Raw genomic sequence first — 22260 nt, 5'->3', positions numbered from 1 at the left:
TGGTATAAACTCCAAAGATAACTCGATATATATGTATACACATGCATGAGTGATGTATCAGATATAGACAAAGAAAGGCATCGATTATGACGCCCATATAATGTACATATATACGTATATATTTGCTTTCTGTTGACGATTAATCACCGGATATTGAAACAACATTTATTAGATAAGGGATTACTTAAGCTACTTGCGCACTAAATCGACGAAAGATCAAAAAATTCAATGACTTGAATTTCTCAGTATTGTAATGTCTGGTATCAATGGCAAGATTACATACAGACAAAAACGAAAACGATAAAATCGGACCTCTTGAACATTGCATGTGTCTGGTCTTCAAGAAAGTACGACTTATAGCTTACATCTGATTCAATGTATTTTAATAATTGCATCGAGTCGACCGTCTTTTTCTAGCCGTAACCCGATGATCGACAGGAGTCAGTGATCGCAATATTGCAACTTTGCAACATATTGCAATATTGTAACGCAATCTTACAAATTGTAAACGCAGAGCACATTCTTTTAAATATTGAGATATGAACATCTTCATTGCAAATGAAATGATCCCAGCGCTACCATAAAAAATAAAGGGAACTGGTAAAGATTTAAAAAGAGAAAGAGAAAAAATAATGAGAAGCAATGAGATCTATAATTATTAATGGAACAGATATCTTTTCCCGATGGTCCTTAGGATCTCCAGAGAATATAAAAATTCTTGCATCGACAGAAAATATATCATTGCTGCTACTGTTTCTTTTTCTTTTTCTTATTCTCTCAAGTTTCTTTTCTTTTTTTCTTTTTCACGCGTAAATTCAGAGTTTAATAATCCGCGAACGTTTTTGTACTTCAATTTTCTAATGGAAAATATATTGTTTTTTTTTTGTTTTTTCTATATGTGCATAATCTTTCCGACTTTCTACTTGCTGCGCGTCGCATAGACGCTATAATCTAAAAATAAAAACTTACGTACGAATCCTGATCTGCCATGTCAAAAATATTAAAATTATAATGGATCTAGATATTGGTCGGAATTTTATACATCAGATCACTCATTTCAACTAAACTTAAGAATGAACTTGAATGCTAGAAATCAAAACGCTCGAACAAGAAAAGGTTTCTACCTATTTCGTCACTTCACTATAAAATCCTTGATCTATTCGTTCGCTTTACACCCAACTGCCATTTTCTCGGTCCTCCCCTCTTTCACTGTAAGGGATCCTTGACTCTACTGGGCGTAATACAATTTTCTAACGATCGAAAATCGTTTATAGAATTACTATATCTTCTATTCTTATATACCGATCGATATTTCAAAATTATATATCTCTACATGTAACTACAAACGTTATATGTGGTCTTATAATAGTAGACTACGATTGTACTTAATTACAGATTAAATCTACCGACTTGTAATTTAAAGTTTCTCTTTCCAAATCGAATAATACATTCACAAACATAGAAGAGATCTATCATTGCATGGAAATCTGTAATTTACTTATTTATATTGTCTTCTATAGTCTTCAATCAGTTGCGTGGACGAACGAAAGTCATTAATTAAACGATCTCTCTCTCTCTAGCGAATTCTATTCAGACTATCATAGATGATGTTCGAGTTGTATTTTAATGTTACTAATAAAATATACGAATAAGAAGAAGAATACAAATAAAATAATTACGCTGAATATGGATAAGTATGATATAGAAAAACCAATGCAACGTCGAATCGAACCAAATTTTCATTTAAATGTAAGCGTATCTATTATTTATTATATGGGAACTTGGCCACCAGAAGGAAAATATCGTTCGTTGTATATCTTTTGTACGATATGCAGTTTCACATTTATGTTAGGAATTTTTTTGTTAACCGAAATAGCAAATCTTATATTAAGTTTGAACGATTTAGGAAAATTAATTGCTGGAGCAACGCTTCTTATGACTAATTGTACCCATGCATACAAGGTTTGTCTTACAAAAAAATATAGTATTGTAGTATTTAATTAAAATTAAAAAAAAAAATCATTCATTTTAGATAGTAATAATTCTTTATCGGCAAAAACGTATACAAAATCTTTTAGATATAACGAGAAATGAAATATTTGCTCGACATAATATTAAATACAAATGTACAGTGACTCAATATACTTGGCAAGGAATTTTTCATCATATAGCTTATCAAAGTTTTGGTACAGTGGCAGTACTTTGTTGGGGTTTTACACCCATTGCTGATCTTATTGCTGGAAGATCAAGAAGATTACCAATGGAAGGTTGGTATCCTTACAATGTGACTGTTACTCCAGCTTTTGAAATTACTTCCTTGCATCAGACTGTGGCTATCTTCGTTGCTTGTTTTCATAATGTAGCTATGGATACTTTAGTCACTGGTCTTATCACTGTTGCATGTTGTCAGCTTTCAATATTGAGTCAGATTGTAGCTTCGATAAAGAATTATAAGCAAGTAGAAAAAATTGATATTATAAAAAATATAAACGATTGTTCTCAAGAAGAAAAAAATTATTATGATGTTCCATATGAAACTCTAAAAAGATGTGTTATACATAATAATGTTATATTCAGGTTTGTCTTAACTTATTTAAAATAGAATGTTATATAAAATAGAATATTAATTAATAGAAATTATTAATCTAACAAATATTTTTTTTATATTATATATATATATATAGTTTCATCAACGAAATACAAAATATTTTTGGTACAATGATTCTCTTACAATTTTTTGTCAATTGTATCATCATTTGTTTAATCGCTTTTAACATTTCACAGGTAAATATTTCACTTTATCTAAATAATCATCAATATTATATCTCACGATTTAAATTAATTTATCGATTACAGATGAAAATCTATATTCCAGAAATTTTGTTTGGTATGCTCATGTATATGTGTTGTATGACTTATCAAATCTTTATATATTGTTGGCATGGTAATGAATTACAATTACATGTAAGTATCATTTTATATTATTAAATATTATTGATAGTTTAAAATTATTTTTTCTAAAATTGAAAATAATTACAGAATACGTATGTTAGTACAGCAGCTTATTCCAATGATTGGTGGAATGCTGGGAATCATTTTAAACGTGCGTTACAAATAATAATAATAAGAGCCCATCGACCTCTTATTTTAAGCGCTGGAAAGGTCTTCACATTATCATTAAATACTTTTGTCAACGTAAGTATATCGATGGATTAGATATTTTTTATAAAAATATAAAAATTAACTATTCTAATCTTTCTACTAGCCCTTTGTAGTATATTACTATTGATTTATTATTACTATATTTTTCTAGATTTCGCGAGTCATCTTTAATGTGACATTTTATTTAGTTGAATAAAACAAATAAGTAGATTATTTTAATTAAAAAAATTGCTTCCATAATATATATGTACATACGTGAAATGCATGATAATAAAAATCAGAAATATTAAATAAAAAAAATAATTATATTGCGAAGGGCTAAATTCTTTCCAAACTTCGATAAAAATTTAATCAATTCTAAATTATAGATTTTACGAATGTCTTACTCCATTTTCACGGTACTGCAAAATGCAACAGCTGATTAGCATCTGATTATTATAAGTATACAAATGTGTACGTGTGTATGTGTATACATATATATATATATATATATATATATATATATATACAAACACATATTTAATTGCAACATATCACAAATAACTGTTTTCATTCATTCGAGACTTTTCAATCACGAAGTTATAATTTGTTTAAAAATAATAGATAAATAAAACTATTCAGTCGCTTAAAGATATTCTATCATAACGGCTATTCCTTGACCTCCACCAATACATGCAGAACCAATACCTAATTTACCAGCCTTTCTACGTCTGTAAATAACAGATAAATAAATAAGGCGATATTTTTCAAAAATAATAAGCACAAACGTTTCAATTTTACTTACCTAAGTTCGTGTACCAAATGAGCGGTAATTCTACTACCGGATGCACCCAATGGATGACCAAGCGCAATCGCACCACCATTTACATTTAATTTATTCAAATCTAAATTGAGTTCTTTGGCGCAAGCTAAAGTCTGAGCACCGAAGGCCTCGTTAATCTGCAAAAAAAATTATTATTATCATTATCTCTCAATATTAAGAAAGTAAAGAAACAAAAAATCGGTAATATTACCTCAACAAGTTCAATGTCATCCAGCGTTTTACCTGTACTTTTAAGTAAATTACGTATCGCTGGGACTGGTCCAATTCCCATAATACTAGGGTCCACACCAGCGACACTGTATCCTACTAAACGTGCCAATGGTACCAATTTTTCTTGTTTAACAGCTTCTTCACTTGCAAGAATCAATGCTCCTGCACCATCACAGACACCCTAAAAATAACGAGAATAATTATTTTAACATTGTCGTTTATAAAACATTAATTAAACATTTAAAATTTCCATTACAGATGCCGAACCAGCGGTGACTAGACCATCCTTTTTAAACACAGGATTCAATTTTGTTAGATTTTCTTTTGTCGTTTTAGGTCTTGGATGTTCATCTACTGAGACTGTTACATCTTGTTTCTTAATTTTCACGGTTACTGGAGCAAGTTCTTCTTTAAAACGACCAGCATCGTTTGCTAAAAATAACATTTATATAATTTTTTATTGATATCGAGTATTATTATTAGATAAATTTACCAGTTTTCCATAATTGTTGACTCCTCAAAGCAAATTCATCAACTTCTGCTCGTGTTATATTATATTGCGCTCCAAGCTTTTCCGCAGTTAAACCCATAGGTAAATTACAATAGGTATCATATAATCCAGCCCAAAGAGCATCCTCGAATTCATGTTTCTGACCTAAAATTGTTCCAAAACGAACGCCTCGGACAACGAATGGTACTTGGCTCATATTCTCAGCACCTCCGGCTAAAACGATTCTTGATTCGCCTGTTAGAATATTCTAAAATGTATTTTAAAAAATTAAAATTCGCCGACATACACACATACATACATATATGTAGGAGAATTTTAATTTTCTATTTTCATTTTTAATCCATATATATATATATATATATATATATATATATATATTTAATCCATATATATATATATATATATATATATATATATATATATATGTATGACAATATGTTTCATTGATAAGTACACTTGATGATTTTCAATTCTCATCCATTCGAATGTGTGTTTCATAAGCATAGTTTAATGTAACAATAATTATTCTTATCGTTATCAACCAACCTGTGCCGCATTAACGATAGATTGAAATCCAGAACCACATAATCTGTTTACTCCTAAAGCAGGTCTGTCTAATGGTATACCAGTTTGTAGTAAAACATGACGTGGTAAAAAGGCACCATCTGCAGATGCCAACTATAATATATATGTAATAACTAATTATATAATGAAAAAGAAAGAAAGAGAGAGAGTTAATATATTATATTAAATTTTATAAAAATATTAATTATTATTTCTTAATAAATAAAAGTACTGATTGTAAGTTCGCATACAGACAATATTATTTAAATTTTCTTTAGCGACATAAATAATATTGTAAATATATACGTACGGTTAATACTTGTCCGAAAATAACGCTATCAATTTTTTCCGGCTTTATACCTGCCGATTGCATAGCAGCATTCGCTGCAACAACAGATAATTCGGTTGCAGTTTTGTTTGTAAAAACTCCACCCATTGTTCCAAATGGAGTTCGCTTTGCAGCAACAATGAAGATACCTGAAAAAAAGTATTTCATAGTTTCATTAATCTTTTTTTTTTATCATTTTATTTTATTCTATTCAATAACCAATCAGTTGTATAATAAATAATAGCAATTCTAACAATAAATTTTACGTATGATAAATTAATTCCATTAATTTTGTTATTTCTTATCATTGAAATTATGTTTTTATATAATATATTAATTATGTTTAAATCTCTTTCATTATCATCTGTTAAAATTTCGCTTTTATTTTACTATTTCGATTAAATTCGGAACGAATTATTTAAGGAACGACGTATTATTATTAACTTATTTATAAAAACAAAAATTTCTCTTTTTTTTTTAAGAGAAATAAGCAGTATTTTTGGAAATATACACAATACAATACGTTATCGAAAAATAGATGAATGAACAGTGTGTTGTTAACAAATTGGATAAGGGAAGATCCAAAACATTAGGAAAAATAAGAGATGGGTATTTCTAAAACAAATAGTTCATAATTGAGGGAAATGTATCGAACTATTTGACTGAATTCAGCATTGAAAAATTTGACATTGTAGAATATTACAATTTTTATCAGAACGATAAGCATAATCATAATTATATATTTGTAATTATACTTCTTCGCAAGTAGCATAATACATGTGCATGTGAACTTACGAAAAAAGTATAGTTATAAATAAGAAATCTTAAATTATTTATGTTTTCCTTTTACATATTTTTCTAATGGCAATATGAAAAAAAAAAAACAAAAGATGTGGCTTATTACTATTGTATGAACAAGATATTTAAACAAACAATATTTTTGCAAATTATTTTGCGAACATCATTTGTCGACATTATATTGTAATATTTGTTTATTCAATGAGAAATCAATTCATACGAGAAGATCGTAGGGTATCATTGAAAAAAATACCGATGACTTTGAAATATCGCAAAAAAGTGACCTTGAAAATAAATTCTTCCCGTAAAACTATATATAACGGAGATATCTGAAATAATAATAATCATACTGTATAATTTGTGGACTAATATAGATCATAGAGAAATGGAATCGTTTATATTGAAAATTATTTTCGATAAATAACACAAAAGAATCGAATGAAAAATAAAAAATAATAGAAACTGTTTAGGAATTAACATATGTTCTTTTCTTGTTCTGATTTATCGATTATAGATCTTCTGAAGTAATAATTACTTACCTTTTGTTACGATCGACATTTTGTAATATAATATAATATAATATAATATATAACAATTAAAAATAAAAAATTATCAAAGAACTATTCACAAATGATGGATGAAAAGCACACTGATTATTTTCACTCCATTCGTATGTATTTATTGAATACGTTGTGCTGTATCACTAACAGACAAAGTGGGAGTGGAGCCATTAAAAATGTCAGGGACGACGCAATCGAATTCAGAACCCTAAGTCTTCGATAAAAATTTTTATTTATATTAAATATAATTGGCAATAAAAATAAAGAAAATTTGTTAATTAATATACTTAGAAGTTATATTACATTTCTATTAATTTTATTGAATATAGAATTAACACTTTTTCTTTATTATTTATTTACGAATATAATTAAAGAATGCAATTTTATATCATTTTCTTTCTGACGGATTTTGAATTTAATTTCAATAATAATTCGATACATGAATTATAATATTTTACTTTTTTACATTGTTACACACAACGAAATACTAATAACAAACAGTAATGCAATAATTCTTTTTAGAAATTTTATGTTACTTATTCAGTTTAAGATCAATGAAGAAAGGCAAATATAACGTATTTTCTTAAACTAGTCCGATGTTTGCTTTTCTTTTTATGTATAGATAACATAAATTGAACCCTGATTCATAATACTTTGACAATGTCTAAAGTCCAAACCAGTTATTAATACGACACTGATACGTTTATATTTACGATATGTGTTATTATTTAGCGAAACAAATTCTATTTTTCTTTTAATTTTTATTTTTAATGTGATCATAATTTATTATATAAATTAAAAAAAGAAATAGAAATTAAATATTAATACTAATCGTCGCTGTAGTATTGAATCATTAAAAATTAAATTACATATGTATATTTAAATATCTATTATGAGTGTATACTTGCAGCAGTATTATTTTAGTTTCATACATTTAAAAAAAAAATTAAGGTCATGACACACACAGGTTATAAACACACTCAAAGTATTTCTTACATTTCTATAGGATACTATTACACCATTAGGATTTTTATTGAATTGTTTACTTTAAACAGTCAAATCAAAGTTCATGCATAAATGAGATAAATATGCATTAAAGTCTCGTAGAAGAAATTTTATAACTTCATTAATACAATAAATTTTAGTCTACGACATAAAAAAATAGCTATTAAGAACAGTTTCTTAAAACTTCATACTATTTTTTTGTAAATGATAAAAGAAATCATTTATATAATGAAGGCTTATTTAATTTTTATTTTATAGAAACTTATTGTTACTCCAAAGAATGTTAATAACAATCTTTTTCTAATTTGGAAAATATTTCTATATTACTATCTTAGTCAAGAAGTTATATTATAATAAAGTATCTTTGATATTATATTTACATGTAATAAAATAATAGATTTTTGCATACTCGTATTTATAATATTTCTTAAGACGACTTAAATACTTATGAATGCAAAATAATAAAAAATCGTTATTTAATAATTATTAATAAAAAGCACGAAATTTTATCTATTTGTTATAAGACAATCATCAGGACAAATCGATTGGCACACACTTCTTTTTATTTATCGAGTATTTCAATTTACTCTTGTTACTTTGTGTTTCTTAGAGATATCAAATACAGAATAAAATTATGAAAACATTTTTTTTTTCTGTTGCTTATACTATTTTGATAAATACATGGACTAAAATAGAGAATTGTATAATAACAATAGTCATGTAATATCTACATCAATGTCATTTGTTTGTATAGTCTATGTCTTGAAAACATAAAAAGTATAGTAAAAAGTTTCCTTCTAGTGAGACTTCAATAACAATACATTCTATGTTTACAAGGGAGATCGTAATAATTAGCTTACAAAGAACTTTCTTATTTTTCCTCTATTTGTTTGTTAGTATATTCTCAATAATACCAGCTTGTTTAGTACACTCCAATGCCTGCAAATAATTTAACCAAAATATGATACTACAATTTCTTTAAAACTAAAAACTGAAAATTTTAAATATATATACAATTTTTTATTATATATCTGTTTATAGAAATGTTTTCTATACTTACACACATGTAAATTTTATGCATTTGTTCCGCCGCTTGTGAAGACGAAAAAACTGCTTTCAAGGTACGGCTTGTAGGAGGCTCCAAAGCATGATCAATGGCAGTCCAAATACATTTTTTCCCTTCAAGCTGGAGAAAATAAAAAAATTTTGAATAACGAAACAATTTACAATGATTTCATACAATTTTTTTTTTTATATCATTCTTATATTCGTTAATAAAAATAAAATATATTACCTGCATTTCGGTGCTCATACTAATAATCGTATTACTCAACATTTCTCCGGATCCATCAGCCTTTAATATTATTTTTTCACCAAAAATATTCATATCATAATATATTGCCAATGTTCCTAAAGCTATCTGTATCCATTTTGTTCCATCATTTGATTTTGTATATAATGTTGCTCTTTTCTCAAAAATTAATGAACCTTCATCTTCATCATCATCTTCATCATCAACATCCTCTTGATCATCGATTTCATCATCGATCTCATCAACACATTCTTGATTTTCTTGCACAATTCCACTGTTATACTTGATATCTACATAACAAATATAGATGCATATAAAACAAAGACATAATTTATTACATTTAACTGTAAGACTCAGATTATTATTATACAACTTATTAAAAAAATTAAATTTTATTTCAACATACTGTGAACAATGATATAATTCACAAAATTATAAAAATCAATCATAATTCATAAGATATCAAATATACCGGTAAAAAACGAAAACAAAATCCGATATTATCTCAAGAAATATATGTATTTAAGAAATTATATATTTTTTTTCTTACTATATGAATTTAAGGAAATATAAACAATACAAAATACTTTTTAAAACTAATTATAAATTGGGTAGATAACATTTCCAAACTTACATAATATAATAAAATATATAAATTATATGCTATTATATTTGATATTAGTTGCATTAATATTATTAATAGTTCTCTATCATTTAGTGTATACTTTTCAGAAATCATGTAATCATAAATCACTTATTTAATATCTAGGATTATCGTAAATTAACATTTGCACTTAATTTTTATTATTATTATTGTTATTATTATTATTATTATTATTATTATTATTATTACGTCAATGTAGTTTATTACAAATGGAAAATCTTATTTAAAATAATAACATAAAATTTGAGAAATTACACAGGATAACAAATAAATGAAAAAATGAAATTTGTCTTTTTGGTTTATATATTATAAATGAAAATATTAAAAATAAACATAACGATTAAATAGTTGACCATAATTATTATATAAATACATATTATTTTCGTTAAATATCATTGTGCTTAATTATATTACATATCCATATATCTTTCATTTATTTTTGATCTATAAAACATATTGGTTTAATATTAACCAAAAAAAAATATTGTTACATTGAAATATCTTTATATTATCGCCAATTTAATACAAAATATATTTATTCACTGGAAGGAGATACTATATATCAAAAATTAATTGATTCATAAATAATACAAGCACTGAATATGATATGTAAATCAAAAGAATTTCTTAAATTAAAATAATATTTCAATAAATTGAATAACATTCTGTTCACAAAAAGGTATTATCATCTAATATCGCTAAAGCTATATTATATGCGACTTTTAATATGAAAGTTATATATTAAATGTAAAAATGCATTTCTTTGCTCTCTTAACAATTTTTTATTATATGATATTCAAACTAGAAATGAGTAATACTCGATTGTATTATATTATAAAATGTGTTTACTACACATCTATTTTGAAAAAAGTAAAATAATTTCAATATGAAAATTTGTAGAATGTCTTACAAAGGCAATCAATTAAATCATACAAGCTGTCTATAAAAACAAAACTTTGTAAATATTATCTCCAATATGTTAATCGTCAATTTAAATAAGGCATTATATGTATTTTTACATTTCTTATATACACTTACATTTACAGTAATGTTATACAATTGACATTTTACAGAATAGGTATATCGCTCAATTTATAAAATTAAATATCGTTATACGTACATAAATTTAATTATAAAACATTCTACATAATAGAAAAAGAAAAAAGAAAAAAGTACTTCATGCAATAAAAACTATAATGAACATCAGTGATGACTATTAAGCAAAAAAATTAAGATTAGCTACCTTGTTCACTTTGTCTTTCACGTAGCGTTTGTTGTACTTCGTCGACAATTTTCTTAAATTCCGCAGCCAAGTTCGAAGTTTTAAATTTAACTGCGAGTTCTTCGACACATGGAGTTTCTTCCGCATGATTCATACCTGCCCATATCCATGCTCGATCCGACGTAGAAAGTGAACGAAACTCTGTATCTGGGTTGATTAGAAAATTACATACAACTTTGTGAACTTGTTCTCTACGTAATAATAATCGATATGATCCATATTTGGCATGATGCAAAATTTTCATTTCTCCAACTCCTCTTTCTTTCCATTCTTTTGTAGCATTATTGTATCTATATAACTTGGCTCTATTACAAAATACTGCAAAGATATGTATTTTCAATTTAGTATGATATTATTAGATATAAAGATCAAGAAATAAAATAAGTAAAGTTAAATCAAATCATTACTTTTTTCTTCATCTTCTTCACCAGTTCGTACTTCAATAGCATCTGGCATTGGAATAATAGGTTCAAAGTGAGGATCGTGTTCCTGATCATTTTCATTTTCACTACACTCATCTTCGTCGTTATCATTTTTTTTATCCCTGTCTCGTTGGTCTTGTTTTATTTCTTCTATTGTTATCGATTTACTAGGAACTGAAGAAGTTACTTTGGAACCAAACACAGATAAACCAGTTCCAGCAAAAGAAAAGTTCGGATCTGTGGAAAAAAAATTATATAATGTATTGTAATTTTTTTAAATAATTAATGTTGATTCATACCTTTTTTAAAGGCTTCTGTTTGTGGGGCTTTCTGAGCTAAAGCAGAAAATGTTACATTACTTTGCGTCAGGAAATCACCAGTGTTATCATCCTTGTTAGATGTGTCTTCTGCTAATGTAGAATCAGTTGAACCAAAGGTTAAGTTACTTGAAAATGGTGCTGAAGTATTACTAAATATTGAGCTTGCGGATTTCGTTTCGAAAGTAGGTGCAGTTGATATTGTACTGGGTGTCACACCAAATATTATTGTTGAAACAGAGGTAGTAGCTGGAGGTAAATTACTAAATATATTTTTAAAAATTAATGACGAACTGTTTCCTGTTGTATTTAAAAATGATTTCTCCGATCCTGCATCTACTGATTTTGATGTACCTCCACAAATCTGATTTCCAACATTTTCTAATGGATTTGAATCTATTTTAACTGCAGTTTCAAATAAAGATGTAGAAGATGTGTTACTAGGAATAAATTTTGGCTTGCTAAATATATTCCTACCAGCAGAAAAACTGCTGGATTGTTGATTCGTACCAACTGGTTCACAAATTTTTACGTTACTATTGCCAAACCATTTTGATAATGTATTATTTGAATCCTCCGTAGATTTATTAGATTGACCAATTGATCCACTTGTTATCAACTTATCATTTAATGTAGGTTGAGAAGGTGATGCTCCAAATATAAATCCAGTTGATTTCTTGTCATTGAAAGCAATAGATTTGTCTCCAAAAGATAATGAAGAAATATCGAATATGTTATAAGTAGTAGGTGTATTTGGTTTAACTGAGACTGCACTTTTTGCATCAGAATTATCTGTTTTTGTTACAAATGAAATTTTAGTAGATGCATTTGTTTGAGCATTTCCATTTCCATTATCTGAAGTTTTAATTTCATTAATGTGTGAATTTATATTAATAGGAGCAGTATGTGTCTTCGAAGTTGAGATTGTTGAACTTAAAGTTCCATTAGTCTTTAATTCTCCTTGAACTTGGAAATCTTCAATCGGTGGTGTACTTGGTTCTATGCATCCTATACATCCTGGGCAATCCTCTTTTTGCTTGTAAGCATAAAAATTCTCTGGCAATTGTAATTTTAAAGCAGCAGCTTTCTCTTCAGGCGTAACTTTTAATTCGTATACAACCTGGATATCTTGAGAGGACTTTGCATTTTGTTGTTGTATTTGTTCATCTTGAACAATTTCATTGTTTGATGATAATTTTTCTGATTTTCTGGCATTATCAATAGCTGTTTTAAAATCTGCGGCAATTTCTGAAGTTTTAAAACGACACGCAAATTGCATGTACTCAATTTCTCCTTCACTGTAATCTGCAGCATTCCACAGCCAAGTTTTTTCATCTTTTGGTTTGAATTCTACTTCTGGTAAGACACAATGATTTAAACATAATTTCAGTACTTGATCTCGTCTCATTATCAGTCTTAATTTTTTAGTTTGATGATGTCTTAATAATTTAATATCACCTAATCCACGTTCCTTCCATTCTTTAGCTACAGAATCATACCTGAATAATTTAGCTCTATGACTATAAAGTATTTCTTCGTCTTCTTCTCCAGTTTTAACTTCTATCTCATCTGGCATTGGAATTATCGGTGAAAAATGAATATCATCACTTTCAACGACTTCTTCGTCACTGGTTTCTGCACCACCAGGTGATTTTGCAGGAGATTTTGCTGTAAAATTAAAGCCAAAAGACTTCCCAGGAAAACCAAATGTGAATTGCGTGTCTTGAGACGTTGGAGTACTTGGTTGTTGCGTTCCTCCAAATATACTTTTTGTATCTGTACTAGACTTTATTGGTGTGCTAAGTTGCACTTTACTTGCAGACTCATCTGTAGTTCCATCTACTGATTTATTCATTCGGAATGTAAATCCACTTGTTGTATCTTTAATAGATTCTTGAGGAATACCAAAAGTAAATGTAGGTTTTGATTCAGTAGGTATTAAACCTACACTGAAACCACTTGTCTTTTGTTTAGGTGGCATAGATGGATCTTTAGGGCTATCACAAGCAACACAATAATTATATGTTTCCAAATTGGAAATATAACATTCCTTACATTCCCATGAACCAGAAGGTTTTTTGAACAGCTGAGAAAGTGGCACTTGTTGAGAAGATGGTGTGGATTCAACTGCTCCAGTAGGTACACTAGAAGTTGCAAGAGTAGACGATTCTCCGCATGCTAGACATTTTGATTGTTTACCATCGTTTCTAGTATAACATGCATTACATTCCCAAGATCCTGGAGATGGCTTAAATAATTCTGATAATGGTACTTGTTTATTTTCTGCAATTACGTTTGATGTTTCGGATATTTTTTTATTTTCATATTTTTTCACATCACTAGAAATATTATCTTTTTTCTTTTTCTGTTGATCATTTATAAGTATATCATAGAATTTTGATGCTTGCTCTGGGCTTTTAAATGTTATAGAATATGATTCTAACTTATTCTCTCCCTTAGTATCATAAACAACCCAATTAATAACATTTTTATTTATAGACTTAATATTAAATTTCATTTCTGCTAATACATCTTGATTATAACAGACTTTTGAATCCTCTTCTCTATGCATTAATAAATTCAAATTTCCTGTTTTTATATTCAATATAATTTTCATCTGTCCAGTACCTTTATTCTCCCAATTTTTATTATCTTTGCATTGTCGTTGAAGAGTTGCTTTTTGTTCAAATAAAACTTTTGTTTCACATTCCTCTTGGCCAGATAGTTCAGATTTTTGAGTGATACCGCTTGTTGTAGTTGCAACAATTAATGTTGCAGGTGCAGGTGCATGCGGTCTTCTTAATGAGACACGAGACGCTGAAGTTGTAGAAACAATTGCTGCTGTTTGAGACGTAGTAACTGTAGTCACGTCACGTATACCAATAGAAACAGCAGTTGTCGTTGGTTCAGAATATGAGGGAGAGATCGTATTTGATTTTAAGAAAGAAAAACCAGTTACTTGCGTTGTTACAGGCGTAGATACATTTTTGGTTGTTGTCGAGGTAATTATGATCTCAGGTGTTTTGGTGAATTCAGGTTTATTGAATGAAAAACCTACGAATGGACTTACTTTTTGTGTTTCATTTTGTTTCTGGGATGTACTTTCTATCCCAGTAGAAACCGTTTGAATGACGGGCTTTGAAGTGAAGGAAAATCCACCAACAACAGCTGTAGTTGCAGCAGTTTTTTCTTTATCCAACGGTACATTATTTATGTTTGTTGAAGTAACGAGAGATGATGAATGATTGTTCTCTCCTTCCGAAACTTTAACATTGGTTGCTGTTTTGTTATCGGTTTCATTAAATACTTTTTCATTAATAGATGTTAAGCTAGCTCTAGCACTATCAAAATGTTGTTTGAATGAGAGAGCTTCTTCTGCAGTTTTGAATCTGATACAAAGTTTCTCAATTTTCACTTTTTCATCTGCAAAATCATTCGCAACCCAAATCCAAGCTTTATCATTATTTGGCATACTAGTTAACTCCATGTCAGGTCTTAACATATGATTTGCACATATTTTTAAGACTTGTTCTCTACGCATCAACAAACGAACTTTCCCTTCTGCATTTTTTAATAATTTAACATTTCCAACGCCTCGTTCTTTCCATTCTTTATCCACAAAACGGAAAAGTTTTGCGCGTGCACAATATAATGTAACTTCATCTTCTTCGCCTGTTGTAACTTTAACTTCAGCAGGCAATGGTATGACAGGAACAAAATCTGGTATTGGATCGTGTTCTGGTTCATGTAGTTCAGCAGAACTATTTGGTGAACTAACTGTGTGTGCTTCGATATTATTGCTTTTTGGTGTTTCCGATAATGAAATATTTGCTGGTGTTGATGTAAGTGTTGCAGGCAAAGGAGGTAAATTGACAGTTGTTGGAATAGTAGCTTGAGATGGCATAGAGATTTGATAACAATGTGGAACATTCTGTGATTCTGTAGTACTTGCAACAGTAGAAATATTTCCCATTCTATATTGAGCAGGGATAGTAACACTCAGAGTAGGTTGCACCAATGGCACTGTAGTTGGTAGCGTATCTGAAGTAGTTATTACAACATTTACAGGTGGAGATTTCTTAGTAGAATTATCTTTTATTATAGTTTGAGGCTTCGTCACTTCAATTTTCTGCATTGGCATTTGCAATGATATATTTGTTGGAGGTGGTATAAGATCACTCAGTTGAGTTGCCAATCTTGATGCAGCAAACAGACCTTGTTGTAACATGTCCGGTACCTTAGGTCGATTAGGATACAGCATAGGCATTGGATAAACATTCGGAGGATATAAAGGTGGAATTGCTTGTGCATTTGGATCAGTAAATGGTAGAGTTCCTTGATAGTAACCTTGGAAAGCTGTTGCTGGTGGATACACTAATGGTGAATAAGGATGTCTATGAGATGGTGGAAACATATTTCCAGAAATGGAAGATGTTGGAGCTGACTGATTGGTTGTATAATTTATATCACCATAATCTTCTTCTCCAAGAACATATAAATCGTCTTCTATATTAGGATTAAAATTAACTGGTTGAACACGTTGTTTTTGAGAATCTTTTCTTAATTCTGCCATTTCTTTTGTTAATTCATCTATCTTTTCCATTATCATTTTATTTTGTTCTATGATTGTTTGCATAACAGTATCTCTAGCATGCATCATTTGACGTATCTGAGCATCAAGCCGTTCAGGACTCGGGCGTGCTTCCTAAACATACAAACAGTTTTAAAAACTATCTCACTCTCTTTATATATATACATATATATAATTTTTTAATTATATTATATATATATATATATAAAACTTATCAAATTACCGTGCGATTCCTTGATAAATCCATAATATCTTGATGTTGTGGTCTACAAGGTGTACTAGATTGTTTCGGAGTACGATGAGTATTTTTTTGTGGTGTACTTAATATATTCACAGGAGTGCCTAATCCAGTTAATGCAGATATAGGTACATTCGTTATAGGATGATCAACGCCACTATGTGCAGGTGAATAACTTTCATCTGATAACACATCGCACTCATTTCTACTTACTGCAATATAATTACATAAAATATATTATAAAACTAGATAAATACTATGATACGAATAATGTAAATACAAAATCCTATTCTTAACTCACAGTCTCCTTGTGATAAATCTGGATCAATCCTTTTTAATTCATTTTCTATAGCTGAAATATGTATACACAGTTCCGAATCTAATGGATGTTTCAGATTCATTCCTGGACTACGTAATCGATCTAAAGTAAGATAATAACAATTTCTAGCTTTCGAGAGCATAATGATATGCTGTGATCTTATTTCTGATGTTAAGCTTTCTCTAGGCATAGAACCGACTATTTCATCAGCAAGCATTTTATAAATCTATTTCAAACAAATTACATTTTATTTTAAATAAATTAATAAAAAAATTAAAAGGAGTAAAGAAAAAGTCTTACTTGTCCTTGCTGAAACGTAGCTTCTGGGCATTTCAATACTTGCAATGCATCAATTGCTTGCTCATATTGTTTATTCCGTACAAAGCGTTGAGCCAAAAGTAATCTACCTTCCTCCAAAGCGTTAGTTAACTCTGCATTACTCATGTTCTTTCTATTCTTACAAATAAGTTAAATATAGTTACATAAATAAACTGTCATATACATTTACAAAGAATAAAACAATGTTTTAATTACACAAACAATATATACTTACCCTTCATAATTAAATAATTTAGAATTTGTTACACGTATAGTTTGATTATTTTGCAATCTTTCAAGAAGAGGTATAACAGTTGACCAATAAAGTTCATATCGAACTTCTAAGGCCATAATGTCAAGATGCTCTGGATCTTTTTCTTTTAATATTTTTACCTTAATTAATATAGCATATATTATAAAACTACACTTCTAGATATTTTTAATACAAAATTAATATAAAATTAATATTAATAATGAAAAATTAATGAATATTTACCCTATGATAAAATAATCGTGCTAAATGTACCAGAACTACTGGATGCAAACCATGATTGCCGATACAACGAACAACTTCTAAACCTCTTCGTAATTCTTGTCTAATTTCTCCTAAATCTCCTTCTAATATCTCTGTTCTAGAGTACATTTTATATGCATATGACCACCTATTGAGGTAAACTCATTTATTTAAACAGTTTGCAAATATTAATAAAGATAATGAAAGGAGATTATTAATACCATTTCTCTTGTGCAGATGTACAAAGGGAACTAGTTAGATCTGCTGGTAGAGTAGGAAGTCTTTCTCGAGTTAAGAAACCTCTTTGTTGCTGATCTTCAACCATTACAGCAGCACATAAAACTAAAAATAAAAATATTTTATATAGATGTTTCTTATTTCAACCACATTATCAACAGATTATAATTAACGATTAACATAGTATAATGTTAATATAATTACTTTTACAACTAACCTGCAGCATTTAAAAATGCATCAATGTCTAATCTACATAATGTGTCAGGACCAGCTTGGTTTAGATTATTAATAGAAAATTGCAATTCTGGAAATACATGAGAATACTGTTGTGGATATGTCTGATCCTTCTTTTGAGTATTTTGAAGTCGACTCCTAATACCAAGCCAAACATGATGATGTAACGAATCTGGCCATACTTCTTCCGAAACTGAAATAAAACTTAATTACAATAATTTTTGAAATTACATTTAGTCGATTAAAAAAATAAAATGTACCTTCATCATAGCGTTTTAATTCATTTGGTAAACACAAACGAAGAGGTGGATTAAAAACTGTATGATTGCAAAAATATGAAGTTTTTATATGTTGTTGATACAGTTTGGATACAAAACTTCTCTAGAAATTATTATAAGCATGTAAATAAGAAACATTAATAACATCAACTGTTATAGTTATATACTAAATAAGATATTCATAATACCTGATAAATTCTTTCTCTCCATGCTTCTGTGAAGAAAAATGTATCAATCTTATTCATCAGTTTCTTGACATTATTTCTTGCACAATCTTGAAGAACATTACCTAAACAAGATGAAACATTTATAAAATAATTTTCATACTTTGAAGTCAGTAATAGTTCATGCAAAAACATACCAGCCTGACTACATCTATATGACCCTTCTCTATACCAAACTGAAACTAAGTTTTTAAATTGATCTTTTCCATGAATAGCCCATGAAGCTGTAGAATCTATTGGATGTACATGTAATGCAAACAAAAAAAGAACTGCACAAAGTCGACTTGCTTCATCCCAACTGCCTTGTTCTCTTTTAGTTTTTCGTAATAATAGACATGCTAAATGAAAATGCAATTGACCCCACATATGTGTTAGCATTTCTTCTGTGTACATCGGATAACCAGACAAATTTTGTGATTTAAATTCAGTCAAAACTTGATCAAAACTGAAAAAAAAAAAAAGAAAAAATATATATATAAAAATGTGAAAATAATTTACAATGATAAAATTGTAACAAAAAGATTATAGCAATATTATATTATATAATGTTTCAGTAATAAAAAATAATAATTTTTATCAAACTTTAATATTTTTCTATTATTACTTTCAACTAAATATAATTAATTTTTATTGTGACATACTTAAATACTGCTTGTGTTGCTTCCGGTATTGTTTTAGTTGTGTCATTGCCATGCTCCTTCAAAGAAAGTGCTGCATATCTTTCTAACGTGGATATATAAAATACCCAAAATGACCAATCATCCTGTTTGCTTTTTTTGCATTTTCCTAATAACTCGCTGAGTGATTGATACCACATAATGCTATTTCTGTGGCAATATGTTGTTTCCACATTAGCAGCATGATTATAAGCATCATTGAATCTTTGCTTTGCCATATAATACTTAATTAATTTAACACGCAAGTCGACATCTGTTGGCCTGATGGATAACTCGGCTAAAAAAAATGATTATAATGAATAATTTAAAAATATTATATAACATATTTACAATCTTTAGAATTAAGGATTATATTTTTTTGAATTTTTGCTAATATTAGTTTAAATAAATAATATTTTAACACTTACATGCAATTAAAGCTTCGAGATCTTCACTACTATCATTTGGTCTTTCTGCCATTAACATCTTTTCTTTTAATTTGAAAATTATAGGATGATGTGGAAATTGTTTATCAGCTCTCTTGACCCAATATCTAATACGATTAACGTCTGTACCAGTATCCATATCAACCAATAATTCACAAACTAATATAAAATAACAAATAAATTATTACAATAATTATCTGTTGTATAAAGTATTATTGTTATATTACTAAGAATATACCTTTTAAAACCAAATCATTTTGACTTGCATCTAATTCAAGAGATAATTTATATTGATTAAATGCTGCTTCTTTTTCTCCTAACGCTTCAAGAGTTTGACCTAATAACTTATGTGCGCCTGCTGATTCTTCTCGTACCTCCAAGTAAGAAGACACATATCTCTTGGCAGATTCATAATCTCCTACTTGATAATATAATTTAGCTATACTATAACAACGGTATGGTTTCTGTAAATAAAAAAATAAGTTAATCTTTATGATAGAATTTAATAAATTTAATAATTAATTATTCCTTTTTAACAATTTCTATAGATGGTCTAATAATAATATTAATATATCAAATAATCAAAAATATCAAAAATTCTTCTATATAAAAGTTATTTAATTCGAAGATGTAAAGAACAATAAAATAATCGAAACTAAGATTATTTCAAAGTTATACTTGTCTCACATTATTATATTAATTTAAAAAAAAATGAAATGGTATTTTAACAAAGAAAAATTACCATAAGGACTACACTCTCATAGGACATCAAAAAATTCTTTGTTATATCTTTTATAAAAATATTTACAAAGCAACAGATAGATTTTATTATAAAAACGTTTCTATGATGTTAAAATTTTAAGAAAAAAATGACCTTGAAATGATCAGTTTCTGTAATTTGATTTGCTTCTTCAAAGAAAATAATTTTCATCAAAAAAAAAAAAAAAAAAAAAAAAAAGAAGAAGAAGAAAAAATGTTTGGTATGTTTGAAAAGAATATTACTCAAACATGATAATGTTAGGGAGATCACACTTATTCAAGTTTTTACGGAATAGGTTATGAAGATTCATATAAAAGATACTATATCAAAGTTAAAAGATCAATACAACGTAATTAAATATATTAACTAAAAGAACACTGTGTTTCAACACGTGGTAACTAGAAAACGGGTTCATATTGTTAAAAAATTCGAATAATTCTTTTCTAAAGAAGTTAATCACTTAAAAACGTTACGAGTGCGCGCCTCAAACGTAACAAAACGGTCATTCATTTTACACGGTCTCCCCGTGCTAAAAACAAGCCATACCTCATTGTCGTTTTTCAGTTTACGAAAAATATCTTGAACGTGACGATCAACGTCTTTTTTCGACCGAAACATGTTTCAGGTCACTACAATGCGTTTTCTTTCACAAAATTGCGACAGATTATTATAACTAGCACTTTATTAAGGTATAGTTCAAAACACTAAAAAAACCTTGATGCGAGGTGCCGCTTTCTACAACGTAAATCTCCTCTTTCAAACGGTTTTCAGTGATGCCACGACACTAGATGAGATATTTCTAGTATCATAAACTCTTATCGCTAGAAATATTTTCAAAGATACTAGTGATAGCTTAGTGTAAAATCTACTTAAGTACATGAGTACAAGCCTTTAAAGTAAATTTAATTTTTTATTCGTATTTTTTAAATGAATTAATTGTGTATTACGATTAATATTTCATTTAATTTTATCTATTATATTTGATATAATCATTGTAATCTAATAATTACAGACTTTGTTTTTTGATATTTTACATTTCGTTTTAAACAAATGAACGTTTTCTTCTTGGATGCTTCAAACAGTGGTTCACAACTTTATATTGTACTTGTGATACAAATAATATAATTAATACAGTAATAGACCTCTAATATATGTAATTAATAAGCAAATGTTATTAATAACTTTTGTATTTTTTAATTAAATGTTGATTACTTCAACTAATCAATCGACTTAAACGAAAATATGAAAATGAAAGTGTCGTCATATTCAATTTGCCAACCACTGTGTAATTCCATGTTCTATATATATACATATGAATCAACTGAAGAATGTAAGATTTACACAATATGTAATATATTTAAGAAAATTCTTGATAATTATTTATAATATTTCGTCAATAAATATAAAATAGATTGTATTTGTAATATATCATATTATTTCTATAAGACAGAAAAGTACAACACTGATTAGTGTTGTATCACACGGAT

General features: G+C 28.1%; 3 protein-coding genes across 3 annotated transcripts; 1 reads left to right on the top strand and 2 right to left on the bottom strand.

Moving 5' to 3' along the window:
- The first annotated feature begins 1673 nt into the window (after positions 1-1673).
- Positions 1674-3216, top strand: LOC127070476 (odorant receptor Or1-like). Its single transcript, XM_051008504.1, has 4 exons — positions 1674-1962; positions 2033-2577; positions 2685-2964; positions 3040-3216. The coding sequence occupies exons 1-4, from the start codon at positions 1687-1689 to the stop codon at positions 3214-3216; spliced, it is 1278 nt and encodes a 425-aa protein (XP_050864461.1). The 5' UTR covers positions 1674-1686.
- Positions 2027-7099, bottom strand: LOC127070465 (3-ketoacyl-CoA thiolase, mitochondrial). Its single transcript, XM_051008485.1, has 8 exons — positions 6936-7099; positions 5581-5747; positions 5253-5384; positions 4689-4953; positions 4452-4627; positions 4176-4376; positions 3947-4101; positions 2027-3872 (listed from the first exon to the last, which is right to left on the bottom strand). The coding sequence occupies exons 1-8, from the start codon at positions 6952-6954 to the stop codon at positions 3788-3790; spliced, it is 1200 nt and encodes a 399-aa protein (XP_050864442.1). The 5' UTR covers positions 6955-7099; the 3' UTR covers positions 2027-3787.
- Positions 7100-7320: 221 nt separating this feature from the next.
- LOC127070459 (E3 SUMO-protein ligase RanBP2-like) lies at positions 7321-21534 on the bottom strand. Its single transcript, XM_051008472.1, has 20 exons — positions 21320-21534; positions 20252-20477; positions 19996-20172; positions 19553-19865; positions 19049-19356; positions 18876-18976; positions 18670-18790; positions 18393-18602; positions 18160-18280; positions 17921-18086; positions 17660-17817; positions 17407-17557; positions 17089-17332; positions 16773-16999; positions 11941-16663; positions 11627-11878; positions 11181-11537; positions 9256-9563; positions 9022-9147; positions 7321-8900 (listed from the first exon to the last, which is right to left on the bottom strand). The coding sequence occupies exons 1-20, from the start codon at positions 21389-21391 to the stop codon at positions 8844-8846; spliced, it is 8418 nt and encodes a 2805-aa protein (XP_050864429.1). The 5' UTR covers positions 21392-21534; the 3' UTR covers positions 7321-8843.
- Positions 21535-22260: the final 726 nt, after the last annotated feature.

Source organism: Vespula vulgaris, chromosome 18, assembly GCF_905475345.1.
Source record: "Vespula vulgaris chromosome 18, iyVesVulg1.1, whole genome shotgun sequence".
Lineage (NCBI taxonomy): Eukaryota > Metazoa > Arthropoda > Insecta > Hymenoptera > Vespidae > Vespula > Vespula vulgaris.
Note: the sequence above shows the minus strand (reverse complement) of the source record. Positions and strands in the feature narration are given on the sequence as shown.

Excerpts from the sequence above, each read along its gene's own strand:
- LOC127070476 (XM_051008504.1), top strand. The coding sequence starts at position 1,687 with ATGGATAAGTATGATATAGAAAAACCAATGCAACGTCGAATCGAACCA. Across the intron at positions 1,963-2,032 it reads ATTGTACCCATGCATACAAG|ATAGTAATAATTCTTTATCG; the intron begins GTTTGTCTTACA and ends CATTCATTTTAG. Across the intron at positions 2,578-2,684 it reads CATAATAATGTTATATTCAG|TTTCATCAACGAAATACAAA; the intron begins GTTTGTCTTAAC and ends ATATATATATAG.
- LOC127070459 (XM_051008472.1), bottom strand. The coding sequence starts at position 21,391 with ATGTTTCGGTCGAAAAAAGACGTTGATCGTCACGTTCAAGATATTTTT. Across the intron at positions 20,173-20,251 it reads AAATGATTTGGTTTTAAAAG|TTTGTGAATTATTGGTTGAT; the intron begins GTATATTCTTAG and ends ATTTTATATTAG. Across the intron at positions 11,879-11,940 it reads AACAGAAGCCTTTAAAAAAG|ATCCGAACTTTTCTTTTGCT; the intron begins GTATGAATCAAC and ends TTTTTTCCACAG.
- LOC127070465 (XM_051008485.1), bottom strand. Across the intron at positions 5,385-5,580 it reads TTTTCGGACAAGTATTAACC|TTGGCATCTGCAGATGGTGC; the intron begins GTACGTATATAT and ends TATATATTATAG. Across the intron at positions 4,377-4,451 it reads TCACCGCTGGTTCGGCATCT|GGTGTCTGTGATGGTGCAGG; the intron begins GTAATGGAAATT and ends CGTTATTTTTAG.